Below are 22,183 nucleotides of genomic sequence, written 5' to 3' on the forward strand. Positions count from 1 at the left end.
AAATCGTCGCGTTGCGTCGATTCTTTTTCTATATATGTATATGTATATATATATATTTTTTTTTTTGCTTTTGTTGTTTTGCGAGCTTTGTCAGAAAGCAGTGAAAATGTTTGTATTTCATTTGATTATTATTATTGTTGTTGCTGTTGTTGCTTATCGAGTTGTTGTTGATAATGATAAACTGCGTTTTTCGTCACAACTGAATCTCTTGCCTGGTTTTTGAGTTCAAATTTGTTTAGTTTACTTTTTTTCTAGTTTTTTTTTGCTTTTTGCACATTTTGTTGATAAGATAAGGGAACTTGGGAACTTTCTGCTGGTGGTGCTGACTTGGTATTACCCGAGAAGCCATATAAAAAGTGAAATATACTGAAAATTGAGCGCTCGTGCCACATGTCTCCCTTGCTAACACAGGGGACAGTTGGTGGAGGAGCTGGAACTGGAACTGGAACTGGAGCTGGTGGTTGAGGAGGAGGAAGAGGTCGCTCTTGCAGCCTGTGTGAGTCATGCATACATCGCGAGTCCATTAAAGGTGAATCATTCATGCCAAAACAGCCCATCCATTTGTACCTCCTTCTTTCCTTCTTCTTCTTCTTCTTCTTCTTCTACTCATAGCAATTGAATAGCGCCCTTGACCCGTCGCCGTCGCATTGCATCTGCCAGATACATTGTTGTTTGTATCTTTGTACGAGTATCTCGTAGCTCGGACATTAAGGGCAGCTTCAAAGTGTATGGTGAAAGTCGCCGTCGCCTGGCATGAGTTTGTGTGAAAATGCTGGCCCCAAACTTATTTTTCCGCTTGTAAATTGTCAAAGCAACAGAGGGGACAAAAGGGGCAGGGGTGCCTAACTCGTACATCAGCAAATGCTGCTTATGTTTAATTTCTTTTCTATTTTAGTTTATTTTTTTCTATGATTTTTATTTTTTTTTTTGTTTTATATGCATGTCTTTATTTTTTTTTTGTTAGTTTAGCTCACGTTTTATGCGCCAAATTTCTTCGTGCTCTTGACCATGCTAGCAAACTTGTTTGAAAGCCTACACGCGACAGTACCGCCCCGCAGCGCCCCGAAGCCGCCATCCAAATTGCCGCCGTTTTCAAACAATGAGCGTAGCTACAGCTGCAGATACAGATACAGATACATTTACATTTACAGTTGCAATTGCAATTGCAGATACTGTTGCAAAGCAAAGAGTGCAATGGACAATGGATACTTGCAGTTGAATGTGGATGTGGACTTTGCAGAGCTTAGTGAGATTTTTTCTTTTCTGTTTTTTTTTTCTTTTTTTTTTGGCACATATTGCATGTGTCTGGAAGAAAGGCAAAGCAGAACGGAAATAAAATGTGAACGCACACGAAGTCCAACAGCTGAGAGAGAGATAAATGCAAGGCGAGTAGGCGAAAAAGAGAGAGAGAGGTAAGGAGAGATCGAGCGAAAGGGAGGGGGAAATAATAATGTCAAAATGGTCACGCTTAGTTGCACATGGACAGAAAATTGTGACCGTCACAAAAGTAGGAGAGAACGTCGTGAGAACTAAAGCCTCTTCTAGGGACAACACAAAGCGAAGAAGCGTCCAAGCGTGCTAGAGCTGCCCATGACGATCAGCGGGAGAAAGAACGAGCGAGCGAGCGATCGAGCAAACGAGAGAGCGAGAGATAGATAGAGTAGATGAAGGGGGCGGACAACCAGGAGTGGGGTAATGAATGATTAAGTGTTGTGATAATCAAAACTGTAGACAACTAAAAAGAAATACTCGTACAAGTACAAATACGAATACGAATACTCGTTCTCCTACTCACTTGTACATGAATGACTGACAAGTTCCTGAAAGGCCCAAGGAAACTTAAAAAAACAAAAATGTTCCAAACCAACTTTTCGCACCGAGCATAATATACTCTGTAAATAGGTGAAGTAACAAAAGTTCCTAAAATTTTAGTAAATATTCTTAAACTTGTTGAAATAATGTTATGATGATTCATTTTTGGGAGAGGTCTTCAAACTGAATCTAAAGCTGATAAGATGAACGTTGAGCGAGGGAATTTTCCCAAATTTCTTCATGATAAATGTAACAAAAACAACTCAGTTATTTAGCTAGTGCTGTTTGCGAATTATATTTAATTTGTGAGTCAACCAGCTTTCATTTTTATTTAACTTATTGTATGATCAGCAACACAATTTTATTTATCTTTTAAACTTGCTTTTTAATATTACAACTAATTCCTAAATTATTGTATTTTATATTGTATTTATAGAGCTTCGATATAAGATATATAATTACACAAAATTTTAACAATTACTTTTATTTATAACGACTTATAATTATTTTACAGAATGATGTAATGGAATCTACTATCCGTTAAAACTCAGTTTATTAGCTTAAATTTGATATTGATAAGAGCTATTTTTATCTACCACAGATCGTTGAACTTGTTTTATCACAATAATAGAGAGACCAAAAGAAAATCTTTGCTTTTCAGCCAATTAAATGGTTACATACTATATTCATTTCTATTTGAGCAGTGGAAATTCTCTTTAGCGAACTCAAAAGGAAACAACAAATAATAAAGAGCATAAGAATATAGTAAGTATATTTTGATGAGAAGAATATTTACAATGACTAGTTAAAATTAAAACAATAACAATTAAGTATGTATAGTAAAATATTAAAAAGAAAATGAGTCCGTAAAAAAGTTGTCTAAAATTTAAGTTAACTGTTTAACTGTGAATTCATCGAAATCGCAAAGAATTATTTTTTGCAACTGATTAAACTAATATTAATTAATCAACACCTGTCAAATGGACACATGCTTACAATGTTTTCATGGTATTCTTTTATTGTCGTGTGTAATTGATAAAACCGTTGTTAATCAGTCGCAACTAAAGACGAAATTTCAAGGCGAATCCAAAGTGAAATCATGTGTGCATTGATCTGTAGAAGATCTGTTTTGGTAACAGCAACATTTTATGTAAATTATTTTCGGCAACCTTGACACAGAATTCGCGCAACAGGCGCAAGGATTTTCAACAAGGACGAAATCAAGTATATGCAAATTAGACAGAGGAACAACAATCTAGTGGGCGTGACTGCACTGACTGCCCTGGTCATGTTTCCCTTATCCCTGCCCTTTACTCACTGCTTTCGCTACCTGGCACTCATTTGCCTAATAGAACAATTATTGACGCCCCGGGCGCTGACGAGCAGCATGAGGCGTTACATAAACATCACACTCGCTCATAATGCTAATGATAATGACGATGACGATAATGATGATGATGATGATGATGATAATGTTGATGATGATAATAACCACAACAACCGACCGATGCAACAACAGGTTAGTCTGCCATCCAGTGGCGGTGTTTAAACAACGTCTAAAGGGGCAAACATAATATTTTTTCATTTAGTTATTACGAATTTTAAACAATATTTTAAATGTCCAAAAGTATAATTTCTGTATTTATTTTCAGCATACATTTCCCCACTCAAACTCCATTCACTACGCCCATGCTGTCCGCTTACTGCGTGGCCAACATAGAGGTGAAAGGAAAACACGTTCCGTTTCAGGCTTTTGCTCATCATCGAATCTTCAAGCCACACAGTGAATATGCTCGTCTATAGTTAAGTTTAGAAATCGTAGAACATGAGAGATATAACCACAAGCCAACAAGCGATAACAAACTGAAGAACAACCAAATTACGTATCAAAGGGAATACTATTTACATCGTATTATTACATTCCAAGTTGAGAAATTTCTGCATTTTTTTCTAAACGATTAATCGAGTTAACCAATTCGAATTTCATAAAAAATCTTCAACTCAAATCTAATATGATTCTGCATTAAAACTGGAAAATTAAATTTGTATCTATGAGTGTTCAATTTTTCTTTACTTTCCGATTTTTAAAAACTTTAAAAGTTACATAACTTTGTCAAAACTTAACCGATTTTGGTGCGGAATTTACATTTTTTATTATTTGATTCTGCATCCAAATTTCAAAAATTAATTTTTTATAATGAATGTAATTTTTGCTAAATGATCGAGAACTGGATTATTTCTATTCGATTTTCACATATTGAAATTGCCACACTAATGTACACATTCAAAGATTCAAGATGAATATAGTCTATCATATAGTAAAATCTACTGCATCCAAGTTAACGAGTACAAGAAAGTCCAGTCTCAAGGATAAGCCATTGAATTCCTTACAACAGATGCCACAAAGGAATGTCGATGCCAGAATATTGCAACAGCAGACATTTTGTCATCTTAAATGGCAAGGAGCACATGGAATGTCCCAAAGGTTGAGCATGTGGCATGTGCTTCGACTTCAGAGATGATACTGATGTTATGATGATGATGACAATTTGTGACAGAAAATCGTTCGGTTGCCACAGAAATTGGCAACGCATACAAGTAGAAAAACAATCTCCAAAATATTTAAAAATTATTTTAGCTGCAATTTCAGTGAACATAGATTTAAAGACAAATCTGCTAATATACATATTATCAGATAAATATTTATATTTCAAATTAAGTTCACAAATGCACTTTACATTTGCTTAATGCTTTAAATGAGTTCCATATGAGGTTCCTAAGAATAAATGTAACATTAGTCTAAATAAACTAACTTTTAGAACTTTTACAACGGGCGTGAAAAAAATTGGTACATCAAAAAATTCAATAAAAATAATATATTATATGAATGATTTAAAATAACATCCAGATTATATACACAGGTACATAATGAGTAGATTTGAAATGGCATGCGCTTCTTAATGCTCCAAATGAGGTACACACATATTCCACTTACAGTGAATACAGTAAATGTGACATCAATTCGAATATCCTACATTCCACATTCTTTTCGCTTCAAGCTAAGGCCCTCCATCGAATATCTAGAGTCTGATGGCAGATTGCTGGCTCTTTGGCAGGGCATAGCATTTGCCTTAACAAGCTGCATATGACAATGGGCCTTAATGGCTGGAGGAAGTGCGATAGAGGAATGTGGAGGGCCAGAAGAAAGCCAGATGGCACATGCCAAAACACAAAGGCAGTAGGGACGCGGCAAGCGCGGGTGAAACGACAAGCGAATTGCATGGTTCCTGGTTGCAAGGCAAAATGAACGCAAATAAGCGACAAGGACGCGAAAAATGGCAACGAGGCCAACGGGCACAAAAATGTCAAGGCCCTTGGGTTTGGTGGTCCTGGCAACCCTTTGCCAAACGCCAACAAGGACAATAACAATCCAGTTAACAGTCTCTGGCAAAAAAATAAGCGAAAGAAACGATGGCGATGTCAGTACTTGGCCCGCTTTTGCCAACAGATTCATTGGATAACCAAAAATTCAACACCAACCCAAAAATTTGCATACCTTTAGTAGTATTATATTCAAATTGATGAACATTTGAAATGTGATCCCTAATACAGTTTAGATTTGACAAAACAATCGATAAAATTATGCTAAATGATAATTCGAAGAATAAAATAATTCGTTTTCTCATTTTTATGCTCAAGTAACGAAATTTGAGATATCATAATAATTTTCTTAGATGATTTCAGACTTTCTAATGAGGTATCATTCCAATAAATTTAAATTTTGTAAAAAGAAATGAAAGTCATTTAATTTTTCGTTGGTTTTTCAATTAATATTGAATAATTTTTTCAACATTATTTTTTTAAATTTAGATTATAAATAAGGGTAAACACAATTTTATATATATTTTTACTATTCCAGAATACACCATCAAAAAATAGTTTTAAAAATTTTTTTTTCATTTATCTAGATATTTTTTTTTCATTTTTGATTATTTTCAAAGCTTGCAATTACAGGGTGTCATGTTACCTAAATCTAAACGAGAGTTGCATTGTTTCGCAATGTTTTTCTAAGCTTATTAAAAAAGTTTTAAAAAAAAAAGTTTAAGTTGCAACTTCAAGTTCAGCTTATATTAAACCCCAATCAAAACCTAACGAAATAAGTTAAGACTTTTGTACTTGCAACTTTGAGCCACTTTGAAAGTATATTTGAAACAATCTAAAACTATTTTGAAACCGGTTTAGAAAACAGTAAACGCCAAATTATTGAATTATTTGCCAAAGTTGTGAATTGATTAGAAAAACGGGCGTAAGAAAATGTGTAGCACAGATACCACAGCGTCAAATGTCATGGATTAATCATTTTGTTCTTGTTGCAGTTGCAGATGCAGCTGCAAATGTTGTTGTTGTTGTTGTTGATGTTGCTGTTGTGGCAGCTGCCGCTTAATCGTGTTCCAGCAAAACACTTTGGCCAATCTTCATCGCAATGTTCCTCTGGAATATTTACACGCCAATCATTCGTTGTGCTGTCTTCAATAGTTTCAAAAGCTTCCTTCTAAGTCGCAACCCCTTTTCCCTCCTCTCTCTCACACACACACACACACACACACACATCTCTCTCTCTCTCTGGATATGAATGTTGCTTGCCACCTTTGCTGTGGCTTTGCGTGTCAAATCAGATTTTGTAATTTCTGTTGTTGCCACAACGCTTTGTACACAATTCTTTTCGGCGTCTCAGTCTCTTTATGTGTTCACTTTGACGCCTTGCACTGAGTGTGTTGTGTGTGTATGTGTGTGTGTTTGTGTGTGTGAGTGTGCGATGCTTATCAAGAGCAATAATGTAAATGCTGGTAGCACTCGTAAATGGCCTGTTAATTGCTCACGGTCTCTGAGCACACGCATACAAAACCCAAACAAGGCGTGGCAACAAAACGTTAAATAAACCTTTTGCGAGTTGAACCCACAATTTATCCCCATTCAACCCCATGCCGTCCCCTTTCATTGCCGTTCAACCTCATTCATGCCACATGCCGCATGCCCCATTACACTATGTTCCACCCCAGCGCATGCAAATGGCAAACAACCGAAAGCAATGCATGCAAATTTGCAGGCAAGATTTCACAGAATGTCGAATCAAACAGGTGCAGAGGCAGCCAACAAAATGGCCACCGCGCAGCGGAAACGGAAACGGAAGCGACGCCAGCAGCGCCACCCCAAAAACCGCAAAATTGAAACGTGCGTGCGGCGAAATTGCGTTTTCGGGATAACCGCACACACACACACACACAACCACACACTAGCACATACTATCACACACTGGCACACACACACACATGGATCTCCCAATCTAACCACTGACCCAATTAATGCAGTTTGTGTGTGTGTCCTTGGTGTCCCATCGGATTGACCAAAGGTCAGCTGCTGTTGCTGCTGCGTCATCATCATCATCCCTATACCCATCGCATCCCCATCCCCATCATCATCATCGTTCTGCATAAAGGCTGTGGGTTCAATCGTTTGCCTTGCAGGCACGTTTCTAAATGGATGATGGATGCAAATTCGATTTCATTGTTTTTGGATGCATCCAATCGAGAATCGTCACTCCACTTGCTCTGTGCTTCATTATGCGAATTTTCGGCTATGGTCATAATGACTATGATTTGCAGAGATGAGAGTTCGAGGCGCTTTTTCATTTGCATTTTGTGTGTGTGTTAAGTGCGTTAATCAGTAGATTGCAGTCAAATGGCGAAATAAGAGAAAAATTCAATAGAATAGACGAAAATAAAAAATAAATTCAAAAAAAAATCGAATCAGCAAATATAATTAAACGAATAAAATATATTAAAACAATAAAAATAGTGAAGACTTTAATATAAAATGTTCATAAAAATAGACTAAATAGAAAAAATGCATCGCATATAATTTAATTGAATTGAAACAATTAATAGATTGAAAGACAAGCCAATTGAATACAAATTATTGGGATGTGCTAGATTATAGATTTTAAAAGAACTACATTATTTTTCAGGGACTTTAAATAATGATTTCAAGTTATATTTTATATTTATATTTTTTATTAATTTTTTTATAAATTGTAAGAATATAGGGATAATAAATCAAGAACAAGTTTATTTTGCAAATTTTTTCAAAACATTTACTTGAGTAAATGACTTGAAATTTTTAAGAACATTTTTTTTTTAAATCAAGTAAAAACTTCTTTGAGGGGAATAAGGCCTAAGAAATACAAAAATAAATATCTTTACATATAGGGAAAGAGTACCCAACCTCGATGAGCCTTTCTAATATTTCGAAAATATTTAAAACTTCGAAAACAAAGCTTAAAAAATTAAGTCATATAAAGCCTTTAAGTTAATTTAGTATTTATTACAAATTTTAGCAATACAAAATATATTAAAAATTTTAATAAATTAAACAAAGGTTTGAAAACAGAACTTGGGTTAATACATACATACATACATACAGTAATGTGAGTTTATCCCTTTCTTAAATATATTAAAATGACGTTGCCGCACTTTAAAAATGTTGTTAACATTTGAATGAATAATTGAAATAATTGAAATTTAATAGCTTTAAATAGCGATTGCGTATAAATTTATAAGCACAAATGCACTCTATTGATGCAGGAGAGTGTATGTGTGTGTGTGTATGTATTTATCCATCATAGACGAGAACTTAATAAACTGCCAGGTCTAATCATTGTGTCAGATGCTAACTCGACATGGAACTTGGATCAGGTCACGTACGGCTGTTGGCTAACCTATCATGTCTACTAAATTTCTCCCAGTTGCATGGATAAATCCCATATTTTTTTTTTGACTCCTCTCTCTGGCCACCCAGTTGGCGGTTGCTCCTCTTTTGCCAGCTTCTGCTCCCTTTTCACCTCCTTTTTCTGCCATTGCAAATCCACACTCATTTTTTTTATGTGTCACTTTGAGTTATTTTCAACGCGAATTTTTCGAAATTTATTCGTCGAACATTGGCTGCGCTTTAGACCAGGGATGGTGATGGGGAGGGAGGGAGGTAGGCAGAGTGTAGGGGGGTGCTAGATCATAGGGGAATCAGGTGGGGTGTTTTCAGTTTTGTATTTCTTATTTTCGATTTGCATTCCCATTCGCATGCACATTCTTCTGACATTGCTTTTTCTCTCTTGCATACGCGCTTCTTTTATTATTATTTGCTTCTTCTTTTTTTTCTGATTTTATTTGGTTTGTTTTCATTATTTTTTTTTATTTTGATTTGGTTTTTGTTTGCTCATTTTGTGCTTTGCTTTTTTGGACATTGCCAGCGATGGCATTTTTGTGGCCTAAATGCAGACGGTTGGCAGAAGGGAAGAGGGCAGAGGAGAGTGGAGGAGAGTGGAGGAGAGTAGAGGAGGTTGCAGGGCTGGTCGATGCAATGTGTCAGCGCCAGTTGCCTCAATGAATCTGTTTACATTTTCCACTTTGATGTCGCTCGTTCTCTCTTTGTCTCCGTCTCTCTTTTTTACTCGCGCACTCTTTTTTTTCACGAATAGCTGAAAAGCTATATACATACATATGTAGGTATGTATGTGAATTCTTACAGAGGAAAAAATATCCGGGACTCCGGAATAAAATGAATTTAGTGCGGTAATTCAGGGTTTTCTTAAACCAAGGGTATAAGTTGATTCAAGCGTAATTTTTATCAGCAATATTTTGAATTTCAGGGTTTTTAAGATTTTTTCGGCTATATTAAATATTTTGAGCTTTATTGACTTTTTTAATGTTGAGTCGTTGCGTTTTGTCTTTATTTAACAATAATATCCTGAATTCTGAATCGAACCTCACAGAACCGGTTCGGTTCGGGTCTTTAAAGAACCCGAACCGGATCTGAACCGAACCGTTGAAATTGAATTTTGAAATTGAACTGTTGAAATTTAATAAAGTTTAAATAAAGTTTCGGTTCGAAAATAAAATATGTAATTATAAAAACTTAATGTTTTTATAATATTACGTAACTAATTAAATAAATGAAATAAATAATTTTGAAAGTCAAAATTAAATTTCCAAATTAATGTATATTATTGTCAAAATTCGAAATTTTTTACTAAAATAAATATGTTTTTTTTAAATAAAAACAATAAAAATATTTTGTTTATGTATTTAATTGAACGAAGACGTGAACCCAAAGTTCAGTGGTTCGCGAACCGAACCTAAGTTTTGCTCTAGGGTTGGAACGGCCGAGCCAAACCTTTACCAAAATGTGGTTGATTACAGCCCTGATTTTTTTCTGTGTATGCAGCACATGCCAAATGAATGTTGCACGACGTGCTTGTGTATGGCTTGCACTGATAGCTGATAACAGTTCAGAGCTAACAGGCAAAAGGGAATACCCAAAAAAGCATAGCGATGCAAAGACAACTGAGAAGAAGAGGAGCAGAAGAGCAGAAGAGAGAGAGACAGGCAGAAGGCAGACTAAAGCCACCGCCCACTGAGGAAACTTTTTTGCAAGCTTGCAAGCGATTCTAAAACACACACACACACACACACACATGCTTGACCGAAAAGCACCGTTAAACGGTGACAGACTCAGCACAAAAAGCAGTTGCAAGCTACAACAACAACAACAACAATGTTCAACAAAAACTCGAACGAGTTGCCTTCGCTGCCGCCGTCGCAGTCGGCATCTGAGTCGCTGCCAACGACTTCTAATAAAAACCGGGACAGCAACAACGAAAGCGATGCAGCAGGAAAATTGTTCAAGAAAATTCTTATAAGAAATTAGGAAAAAAAAACCACAACAACAACAACAAGAAAAATCCACAACAAAAACTAAAACAAACGACGACAGCGATGCGATTTTCTGCCGTTAGCTTTTTTATGCGGCGCACAGAGCAAAGCTTCGAGAGAGTGCAAGATGGAGAGCGTAAAAATCTATACGTAAAATAAGTATGAGAGCGACCAAATGTGTAAGAGAAAGAGAGCACGCGGTCTAGAGAGCACGCGGTCTAGAGAGCACAGTAGAAGGCGCGACTTGACTCGCTGCTTTTGCCGCTGTCGCTGTCGCTGCAGCGCTGCCCAAAGAAGACAACTGCAGTGCACACAAGTCAAAATAACACCCGACAAACGTGTCGCAAACGATCTTCCCATAAGCATCACATTCCAATACAAATAAAATAGGATATAATTTATTTTATTGTTATGAATCCTTTGTAAATAAAATATTTAATGTATTTGATTCTCTCGAAAAGATTTTTGTCACATAATATATATTATTTAGTTTGTATTAGAATGGAATAAAAATTCAGTGTTCACTTCATCAATAAACTATTAAAAAAATGTATATTTCAAATAAAGCTTAATAAATTGTGTTTAAATAAAATGTCAATGAAAAATCCACAGTTCATGTTATATTTTGTGATAATTAATATCTAAGTAGATTATATATTCAATCGATAGTAGCTATTCTTGTTCATTCAACTGAAAAGTTTAAACCGAAGTTTTACAAAATCTCTTGGAGTAGCAAAATTGTTTCCAGTATATTATGACAAAAAACTATGACTATTAAAATAAAGACATCGTAGATCAAAATTGAACTATTTTTTTTCAATATTCTTATTGTGTGATATTCATAATAACCACAATAGTCAAATTTTTAATTAATATGTAACCACAATACATATTTCATATGCAATTTCATCAAAAATACAAAAAAATTGTTTTCATAGCTTGCCTACGCTCGATTCTTTAATTATAGAGCACACTTGAATGTTTAAAAATTTGTATTACATAGCATTATAGTCAATCTTTTAATATAATGTAATTGAATTGATATAATTGAATATCTCATGTAAATCACAATCGTTATTGACATTTTTGTCGCCTATGCCTGAGCACGCCGAGCATTTTTCAGTCACAAACGCTATAACGTCGCCAGCCGGATGCTTTGCTAGCTTTTTCTCAATAAAATGGAAGAATAAAATGCAAAAAAAAAGAAAAAAAAAACCAAAAAGAACAAGAAAAAGAAAAGCAACAAAACAAATGAATGCAAAGAGAGCAAGCAAGAGTGTGTGTGTGAGAGTGGATAGAAAAGAGCGCTCAGTACAGTTTAAAAATTGCGTTGTTCATAAATCAGTTGCAATTAAAATTAACTGGAAAATGCAACGCTAATTAGATCTGCGGTCTGCTGTGAACGTTGCGGTGTTGCACTCACTGTGCCTGGGACTGTGTAGTGGGACTTGAACCGCGCCTGGAACCTGGATCAGTAGACTGCCTTAACACTGAGCACGGAACACGAAACTGGCCGGCACTTGAGCACGGAACATTGGGCGGGGCGGGTATGATGTGATACGGTATTGTGCGGTGGCAAATATATTTAACAAATTGCAGCAAAAACAATGCGTCATTTGTTTAACAACAATAATAATAATAATAATAATAACAACAGCAACCACAACAATAAGAACATTGAGACAACAGTAACAAGACAGAAGACAGCAAACGCGCACGACAAACACGATATCATCGTACGACAGCATTTTGTTACGTTATCACGGCATAAATGCACCACTCGTCGTCAGCCGGCAACATCAGAATAACGTCAAAAAGGGAAACTAAAAAAATAAAAATAATAATAATAAAAAACAGCAACAACAATCACATTGTATAATGGTCCTTGCTGCACTTTCTCACTCTCTCTCTCTCTCTCTCAGCTCGCACGCTCTCAGTCGCTCTTTGCATCTGACTCTCTCTCTCTCTCTTTCATTCTCTCCTTTGCTCTCCCTCTCAGTTATCAGCCGCTTGTAACAGAGACGCAGCAGCCAAAGTAACAGTAACTGCAGCAGCAGCGACGTCAGGACAAAACGGCTCTCTTCTCTCTCTTTTTATATGTATATATATATGTCTGTGTATTTGCTTAGGTGTGTATGTGTGCTTAAACATGGATGAACGAACGTCAAATAGAACATGTGCTAATGAATTATCAACTGTCAGCATAGCGTAAAGTGCAAACACTCACGCGGACAACGCGGACGAATGGACAAAGCAGGATGAATGAATGGCTGAGCACAAAAAGAAAGAAAAAAACGGAATAATAATAAAGATACACGCATACATATCAAATAGTTTATATGTTTAGCTGTGTGAGTGTGTGTGTGTGTGTCTGTGTGTTTGTAGGACAATCCAAATGGTAGCCTACTTAATAGAGATTGTTAGACACTGTGCAATCAACGGCAAATGAATAACAGCTTAATGAATGAGTGCAGTCAAACTGAACCAACGAGTGTAAACGTATTGTGAGTTATCGCTTAAGCCGATTAACACCCCCTCCCCCTAACCCTATACCACCAGTCACATCAAAAGTCACAAAGCGATGTGGCAATAAAAGCTTTCATTTAACAATTTAAAAAGTGAACAAGAATAAATAATAACCAATTTTATGATGGATTTTTAACAAAATATTTTTTATATTTTCAACTAAAAAATAATAATAAAAATTATTTGTAAATTTTGTATTATGGTTATGGCCAATTTTGGTAACTCTATCTCTTATAGTCTCTGGGATCCTTTTGTTCATTCCAACGAATACAATATACCGGTAGTTTTGCCTAATTTTTAAGTAACGGGTATAATAAGCATTCAATAAGAAAATTTTTAAAAAATTTTCAATGGACAAATGACAGTGGAAATGTCTATTGTTAACCTTGGGACTGAATTGCGATTATTTATATCTTTTGCAGTCCCAGCCGTCCGCATAAATTTATGTAGCACACTTTCAGGCGCCTGTAAACGCAACTTTTCGCAACTTGCATTCCTATGAGTTTGTCTGTGTGTGTATGGAACGCCTGTCTGTGTCTATAAATATATGTATATACATATATATACACACGTATATACACATATGCATTTATAAATGTGTGTGTGTGTGTGTCTGTACCAAAAGGTAAATGACATCAATGGAGGTTGGCTGGATTCTCAGTAGCTAAAGTTTGACGCTGACGTCGACGGCGACGACGACGGCGACGTCAACTGCGACGGCAGCATGTTTACTTTTTTGCTTGCATTCTCTGGTCTCGGTCTCGGTTTCCGTTTGCTGCTTGCCTGCTTACAGTTTCCGGCTTTGGCCAACACTCACTCACACTGAGGAAGAATTTCTATGCGCGCGCCTAAATATATGCAATGATTTTTTTGTTGCTCCTCTTGTTAGCTGCCTGCCTTAACAAAGTGCTACAAGAGGGCGGCGCGTTGGTAAATGTTACTAAAACATACACACACACACATACACACACAAAACACATCTTAAAGTTTGGCTACTTGGCAACCTCTTTAATAACTAATCAGACCAAAAATTTGGGCAATGCCTGCAAGGCATTTGTCAAGTTATTGGATGCGTTGAAAACTTTTTGAAATCTAGAAATTGCCGCTTATTGTTTGCTGATAACTGAAATCAAAGCAGGCGTAGGGCGTGACACTCTTTAGGTTACTTTGTCCTGTAAAATTGAAAATCATTCAATTGTTCAGTTATCTAACGAAACCAAAATGCTCTTTTTAGTTTCTTAAATTTGTAACAATATCTGGCAAAGAGATTAAGTATTGTAATATACTAAAAATTTCATGGAATGCTCAAATCTCAACATTCTTGAGTGCAATTTGAAGATTTAAAAATATCATCTTTAATAAATGTTCTAGTAACAAATTTTCTTAATAGAATGTTTCAGCCTAAGATAGTTTTAAATATTCAGCATTATTCCACAAAATTCCAACAACGTTCCTTAGAATAAAATGACTTGACTTTGAGTAAAATAATATTTAATTTCCTAAAATAATGTTTCAATCTCAGCATTTCTTAAGAGAATAATTCATAAATTTTAGTATAATTCAGTTCGTTATAAAAACCTATAATTTCATGACTTTAAGTTTCAGATTGTTTTCATTGCAAATATTTTAAAATATTCAAAAATATTTATCAATTAAGCAGCATTTGCATAAGAAATATGCATATATATCTGCATATAGATTCTGCAAAAGTCGATCACTAATGTCAACACTTTAGTCTAGACTCTAGAGAATGTAAATTCCCAGATAGTTTTTAATAATCAGTAGTATTTTTTAAATATTTTCCAGTAATGATATTCCTGAAACTATTGTTTCAGTCTCAATATTCCATATATAATTAAAGTATACTCAATTTAGGATATACATGTATACAGATAATTTCAAAATCGAATTTCATTCTCGAACAATTTACATTACTTGAGTTTTAATATCAAATAACACTTATAAGAATGAGTACTGATTTAAAATTTTCGATCATATTGTAAATGTTTGTTTTAAATACACAAACAGATATAATGATTTTTCTTAATTTCTTCCGAATTGTGACAATATTCAGCTGGTTTTGTGAACGCACTTGAATACCCTTTCCTTATTAGGAAGCACAAGAAAACGGAAAATCAATTTGGGGGCCAAGCAAGGGAAAAGTTTACTAAGTAAAATAGTTTGGTCTCTTTGGACTTACCGCTGGGATCGTGATGGGGTGGCAGCACCTGCTGTTGCTGCTGATGATGATGATGCGGATTGGGTGCACAGAAGGCGCTAGATCCACCGCCCAATGTGGGCGGTGGCCCAGCCGGCGGTGGTGGTGGCGGATATGCACTGGCCCGATATGAAGGTGGCGGCGATCCGACATCACAACGATCCGGCGGCACAGGAGGCGGACCACCAGTTGGTGGCGGTGGACCATAATGACCCTGTGGTGGTGGTCCACCATAGTGGTGCGGCGGTGGTGGCGGCGGTGGGCCACCATGATACTCCGCCGCCTGTTGATAATGATGGGCGTGTGCCGCATGCGCTGCATGGGCGGCAGCATACTGATGCTGATGATGCATGTGCAACACACCGCCCCCCGCAGGTGCCAGCTGGTGGGCGTGGTAGGCGGCTGCGGCTGCGGCAGCTGCAGCAGCGGCGGCTGCATAAGATGGCGGCGGCGGACCATGATGATCCGGCGGTGCGTGCTCCGTGTGCAATCCCAAGTCCGGCGCATGATACATTCCCGCACTGAGCGGTTCACCTGGCAGTAGCACGTGTGGTGCCGGTGGTTGCACTGGAAGCGGCGGTGAACTATGAGCTGTTGACAGAAAAAATGGCAAAGTATTTGGTAATAACCAAATGTCATATATTAGAATGATGGACAATTTATGCGACATTATATTCATTCTAATTGACGCATTCAACAATACAGAAAACACAATGATTGAATATGTTTGGGAATAAATTTAAATATCTGTCAGATACTTCTGTTTTCATTTTAAATAAATATCCCTATTTATTGATTTTAATGTATATAAATTTATCGAATATATTTTAAAGCTCAAATATATTTATGAATGCATTTAAATATCACTCAAACTACGAATACTAGTTCAAGTCGATTGAATATTACGATTAGATTCAACAACTTTAAAAAATTGCTCTAGTATAAAAATATAATGAGGGAAATTTCATTGAATAGGTATAAAAAATGTGTTATTAAAAATCCGTGACAGCAACGAATATTGTTTTTAAAATATAAAATTAAAAAAAAAAGTTTGTTTGTATCAAAAACTTTAAAAGTTACTATTATCTTTTGAGTTTAATAAAAAATTATGATTTAATAAATAATTTAAATTTATATTTAAAAATCATAGAAAAACTTTTATTTAAAATTGTTGATAAAATTTTATTTTTATGTAACAAAAGGTAAGAATTAAATTTAATTCAATAAAAAATGAAATAAAATTAAATTTAACTTTTATTTTAAATTTTTATCATGCATAATTACCAATAAATTACTAAACAAAATTATATTTAATTATTTGATAGAAACTAGAGTTATTCCATGAATTTTGTAATGCAAATTTAAATTAAACTATTTTATTTATATTTGAATTCAAAAAAATTCGACTTTATATTAAAGTTGATGATACATAATGAAAATAAAAGTTTATCCTTTCTGAGGACTTGAGTTTTTTCAACTGATTATTCTTATTTGCAATCCTTGATTCAGTTGGGCATAAACACAATCAAAGAAATATCCCCAATTAGCATTTAATATATAGAAATGTGAATATATATATATATGGATTGTGACTTACCCTCGCTGAGTCCGGAACTGGCGCCAGGTGGCAACATGCTCGACAAGGCGCTGAGTGGTGTGTAGGATTTGGGTGGCTCGACGGAGCCGGGACGCAGTAGACGCTCCTCGGTGACGCTGGACTGGACACGGTATTGCATTTTACAATAGGCCTCCTGGGCGGCACCATTGCTGGCATTCACATAGACGCCGGTGATGGTGACATCCGTATCCTGGACGATGACAACACTGGATGACGTTGGTCGGCTGCAGTCCTTGGCATCCTTGGCACTGCTCGAATCACCGCCACGATAGCCGGTGGTTGTAATTGTCGTGTCCGTGTTCGTCTCCTTGGTCTCCTTGGAGTACTTGGAATCGTTGCTCTCCTCAATCATATTGCTTTGCGGTTTATTGCTATTCGATGCCTCCCTAAGTTCCTTAAGCTCTTTGGCCTCTCTGCTCTCCCTGCTCTCCTTGGGCTCCTTCTTGATCTGCAGCTCCGCATTGAGCTTGACAGCGTTGGCTTTGCTCGTTGCCGCCGATTTGCTAACCACCTTGCTTGTCGTCTCCAGCTCATCATAGCTCTCAAAGCTGCTGCAATCGCTGGCCAGATTCTTGTCCAGATGCCGCTCCACCTCATACGTGGCGGCCACAATGGCGCTGGCATTTAGGCTGGCCATACGCTTTCTGGCCAAAATGCCTTTATAGTCACCGATGAGTTCCTCGGTGAAGGCGCTTTTGCGTTTCTTGGGCAGCTGCTTGGGCGGTGGCTTTGACTTATCCTTCTCTTTATCTTTATCCTTATCCTTCTCCTTGGATTTGTCCTTGCTGTCGTGCTCGTCAGCTGCCTGCTGATCCGCCTCATCGCTCTCCTCGACAATGACTTTCTTGTGGCTCTTTTGGGCACGCTTGGATTCCGTCTCCTTGGCTTCGGTTTGCTTCTTCGCTGGCGTTTTCTTTTGCAGCTTCTTCTTCTTCTGCTGCTGAATGCGCTGCAGTTGCAACTCCTCCGCCTCGCTGTCGCTATCGAATTCCCAGTGCTTGCCCACACCACGTCCGCCTGTCACATTACGCAATTCGCGACGCGGCTCCAGAACTGCTGCCGCTGGCGGCGTTTCCCTCTCGCTTTTAACCTTATCCTTATCCTTGTCTTTATCTTTATCCTTATCTCTATCTTTATCTTTGTCTCTGTCGCGATCTCGATCTCTGTCTTTGTCTGGCGGCAAATCGCATTTGTTGTTGTCATCATCGCTGCCATCCAAGGTTCGAATCCGCGGCGGTTGTTGCGTTGCCTTCGACAGCCCCAATTCGTGTGCTGTCCGGGATTCATTCTCATAGAGGCACTGCACCTTGGCCAGCGCATTCAAGGAGGCCATGCGATGTCGCTTCGCTCCGTAGCAGCTCAGCTTCTTCTCATCCTCCGAATCGCTGCTTTCCGTATCTGAACTATCGCTTGGTGGTTGTATAATTTTGGACTTGGCTGTCGTTTGTTTCTTCTTGTATCCAACTGTTGTTGCGCTTGCAGCGCTTGTTGTTGTTGTTGTTGCAACGGTTGTTGTTGTGGTTGTTGCTGCTGCAACTGTTGTTGCTGTTGCTGCTGCTGCTGCAGTTGTTGGTGTTGGCGTATTAAGCTTGCGTTTGGTCTGCTTTTTGTTGCCACCTTTGACAGTTGTTGTTGTTGTTGGTGCGGTTGTTGTTGTTGTTGTTGCTGTTGTCGTCGGCGCAGGCTCAGCAACTGTTGCTGCCTGCTCCTCTTTGACCGTCTCCACCTGTTGTTCCTCCTTCTTCAACTCCTTCTCCCTCTCCTCCTCCCTTTGCTGTTCCCTGTCGCGTTCGAGTTGCTTCAACGGTTTGTTGTCCTCATCGGAGAATTCACGCAATTCCTTTAATGTTGGCAGCACCATTTTAATGGGCTCCTCATCATCCGATCCCGACTTGAAATCGTATATATCCTTGGCCGCATTCAGCGCACTTAGCGATGTTTTACTGCAGGCCTGCTGCAGTCGCGCCTTTGCCGCCGACGTTTTACTGTACTTGATCTTTGGCCGCTGCTTCGCTGGCGCTGCCGAGGATGCAGCTGCCGTTGCTGCTGCTGCTATTCCACTGCCCGTGGGCGTTGCCTCAATCGGCGTGGGCGTACGTGTCGCTGTGGGCGTGGCCGTGGTCGTTGGTGTGCTGCTAATCTCCTCCAGCTCCATGTGCACGGACTCTGTGTTCGAGTCGAGTTGAGCACGTGATGTGGCTTTGGATTTACTCTGCTCCTGATCTCCACCAGCTGTTGTTGGGGCTGTTGTTGTAGTTGCAGCTGCTGTTGTTGTTCCTGTTGCTGTTGCTTGCGTCTTTTTAGCACCTTTAGCTGCTGGCACGCTCCTGGAGTATTTGTCTTTCTTTGTCTCTGGCATTGGCTGCATTTGTTTTTTGGGCGCCGCTTTGGTCGCTTTGCTTGTTGCAGGCATTGGTGGCGTCTCCAGTTTGGCCCTTTTTGCCGTTTGCTTGGCACCCTTGACGCCTGAAGTTTCCGCATCCTTCGGCTCGCTTAATACTGTCTCCGGCTCCTTGGACTTTTCCTTAAACTTGTCCTTCTCCTTTTCCTTCTCTTTTTCTTTCTCTTTTTCTTTCTCTTTCTCTTTCTCTCTCTCCTTTTCCTTTTCTTTATCCCTGTCGGCTTTGCTTGCCTCGTGATCGACACGTTGACGCTTCACATGAATCGGCTTACCGGGATTCAGACTGGCAATGACCTTCACAGCAGCAGCACGAGATTTTGTCTTGACATTCTCCGATATGGACGACTTGAGACCTTCGCTCATTCTCTCCTCGCCGCTGGGCAACAGGTTGTCAAAGCCATGGATCTTAATATCCAGACTCTTGAGCATCTTATTGATGGCTCGTGCTTTGCCATCCTCCTGACGCTCCTCGGCCGTTAGCTTCAGCTGCGTCTTATCCGCTTTATCCGTGCCTGTTGATGTTGTTGCCGCTGCTGTTGTTGTTGTTGCTGCTGCTGTTGTTGTGGTTGTTGTTGTTGCTATTGCACTAGACGCTTGCCGTTTTGTCGCTAACTCCGACTTGACACCTTGCTTTTTATCATCTGCCTCATCCGTTAACTTCTGCTGCTGCTGCTGCTTGCCGCCGACGTTGCGCTTCTTCGACGTTGACGTCGACGTCGACGCTGACGCTGTTGTCGCAGACGCCGCCGTCGTCGTCGTCGTCGTTGTTGCCGTCGTCATCGACGTCGACGTCGCAGCCGCAGCAGCTGTTGCAGCATTCGCCGTGGAACGCTGCAGTCGCTCCGCGACGCTGGAACGTTTTTTCGGACCCATTTCTATGCGCTGCCCAAGCAAGAGACTTTGCGAAGAAAGCGGAGAACAGCGAAGAAAGATTCGATGTAGAAAAGAGTCGAAGATTGAGAAAAAAAAAAGAAAAGAAAGAAAATGTAGATGATTAGAGAAGAAAGAGTCATCAAATTATGCATTTTAAACTGCTTAACTATAAATAAACTCTTAATTCTGTTTCAATTGAATGCACCTGATGATTTTACATGATAATCACAAAATTAATTTTAATTTCTAAATAGCATATGTAAAAAATTCATTTAATAATGAAGTTTATTTGTATTAATTTTACTATCAAGTTGAATGCAGAATCATTCAAGGGCCAAACCACAATCAAAATGACAATTCGCTTAAAAATCGTTCCAGTTTTGGCAAAGTTATGGGAAGTTTAAGGTTGGTCAGACTTTGAGCCTAGCAACTTTACAAGTCCAAATTTTGCCCAGTTTGGCTTGATTTTTTACAAATAAGTTAAACGTCTCAGGATCCAGTTAAAAGTGTTGTTTTCTAGTAATCATGTTATAGGGAGGTAAGTAAAAGTTAAAACTTGAGTTTTAAAATTTTCAATTTTCAAAATTTCATAGGGGGAGCCTCTGCACCAAACCTTTTAATTTTTCTCCTTGTAGTAATTTAAAAAAAAAAATTAAATTCTAACCGTAAACTTGAAAATCTATAAATGAATTAATGATTTTATTGATTTAAAATAAATGAGATAACCCAATTCGATTTGGGAATTTGTTTTTTCTCCAAATGTGTTTATAACTGTGGGTTTAACGACCTTTCTACTTTAAGAAGATTTGGTTTGTTGTAATATTTTACGAATTTATGTCAAAGAGAGCTGCTCCACTGGACGAAGCGACTTTGCACTTCATCTTTCATTATTATTTTCATTTTTTGTCTCGCATTTTGTTCAAGTGGCGGCACGTGACAAACAATAGAAATTTTACTTGAAGAAGTTTCTTCCCAGCATTTGCATGGTGTCGAGTTTCATCATCAAGTCCTGAAGCGCCAACTTACAGCTAGAATTGCTGAAAAGTTTTTCAAAAATTACTCTATTTAAAGGTGTGGAAATCCTGTGTTATATTGTCAGACAAATACTTAATGTCTTTTCAAGCTACTGTAACATTTTTTTAATTTAAGAAACGAGTTTTTTTAATTTAATCAATCCCTTGAAAATCGGTTCAGTTTTAATCAAGTTATGACAGTTTGAAGTTGGTCAGACTTCGGATTTAGCCACTTTACAAGTAAAATTTTTGATCAATTTCACATGATTTTTTACAAAAAAAATGAAAGGTCTCAGAACCAAGTTTAAAGTGTTGTTTTATACTGATTACGATATACGGAGTTGATTAAAAATTTAAGCTTTAGATTCAAAATTTTGATTTTTCAAAATTTCAAAGGGGGGACCCTTAGATATCGAAATAAATATCTTGTAGAATCTAGAGAAAAATATTTTTTCTTTTACGAAATTAATTAAATTTAAAAGCAGAATGAATTAAAATGCCAAATAATGAATAAAATGACATTCCTCTTAAAAATCGGTTCAATTTTGATCAAGTTATGACAGTTAGAAGTTGTTCAGACGGCGGATTTAGCCACTACAAGTCCAAATTTTTGTTCAATTTCACATGATTTTTTACAAAAAAATGAAAGGTGTCAGAATCAAGTTTAAAGTGTTGTTTTATACTAATTACGATATAAGGAGTTGATTAAAAGTGAAAACTTGAGATTTAAAATTTTGAATTTTTGAAATTTTAAAGGGGGGACCATTAGCATCGAAATCGAATATTGGTCGAAAATAATTAAATTTTCTAAATAAACAAACTTTAAATACAGAATGAATTTAGAGGCCAATTGATGATCAAAATGACATTCCGCTTGAAAATCGGTTCAGTTTTGATCAAGTTATGATAGTTTGAAGTTGGTGAAGCTGCGGATTTAGCCACTTACAAGTCCAAATT

The 22,183-nt window shown here is 37.6% G+C and overlaps 1 protein-coding gene across 1 annotated transcript in view; it reads right to left on the reverse strand.

The window, feature by feature from the left end:
* Positions 1-22,183, reverse strand: part of LOC117793516 (AF4/FMR2 family member lilli) — a 59,831-nt gene that overhangs the window by 35,295 nt on the left and 2,353 nt on the right. The window contains exons 3-4 of the mRNA XM_034633839.1: positions 16,919-20,238; positions 15,304-15,912 (exon numbers count right to left, since the gene is read on the reverse strand). Of these exons, the coding sequence (XP_034489730.1) occupies positions 15,304-15,912; positions 16,919-20,213 (3,904 nt within the window). The 5' untranslated portion in view covers positions 20,214-20,238. The remainder of the gene's footprint in view (positions 1-15,303; positions 15,913-16,918; positions 20,239-22,183) is intronic.

Source organism: Drosophila innubila, chromosome X (genome assembly GCF_004354385.1).
Source record: "Drosophila innubila isolate TH190305 chromosome X, UK_Dinn_1.0, whole genome shotgun sequence".
Lineage (NCBI taxonomy): Eukaryota > Metazoa > Arthropoda > Insecta > Diptera > Drosophilidae > Drosophila > Drosophila innubila.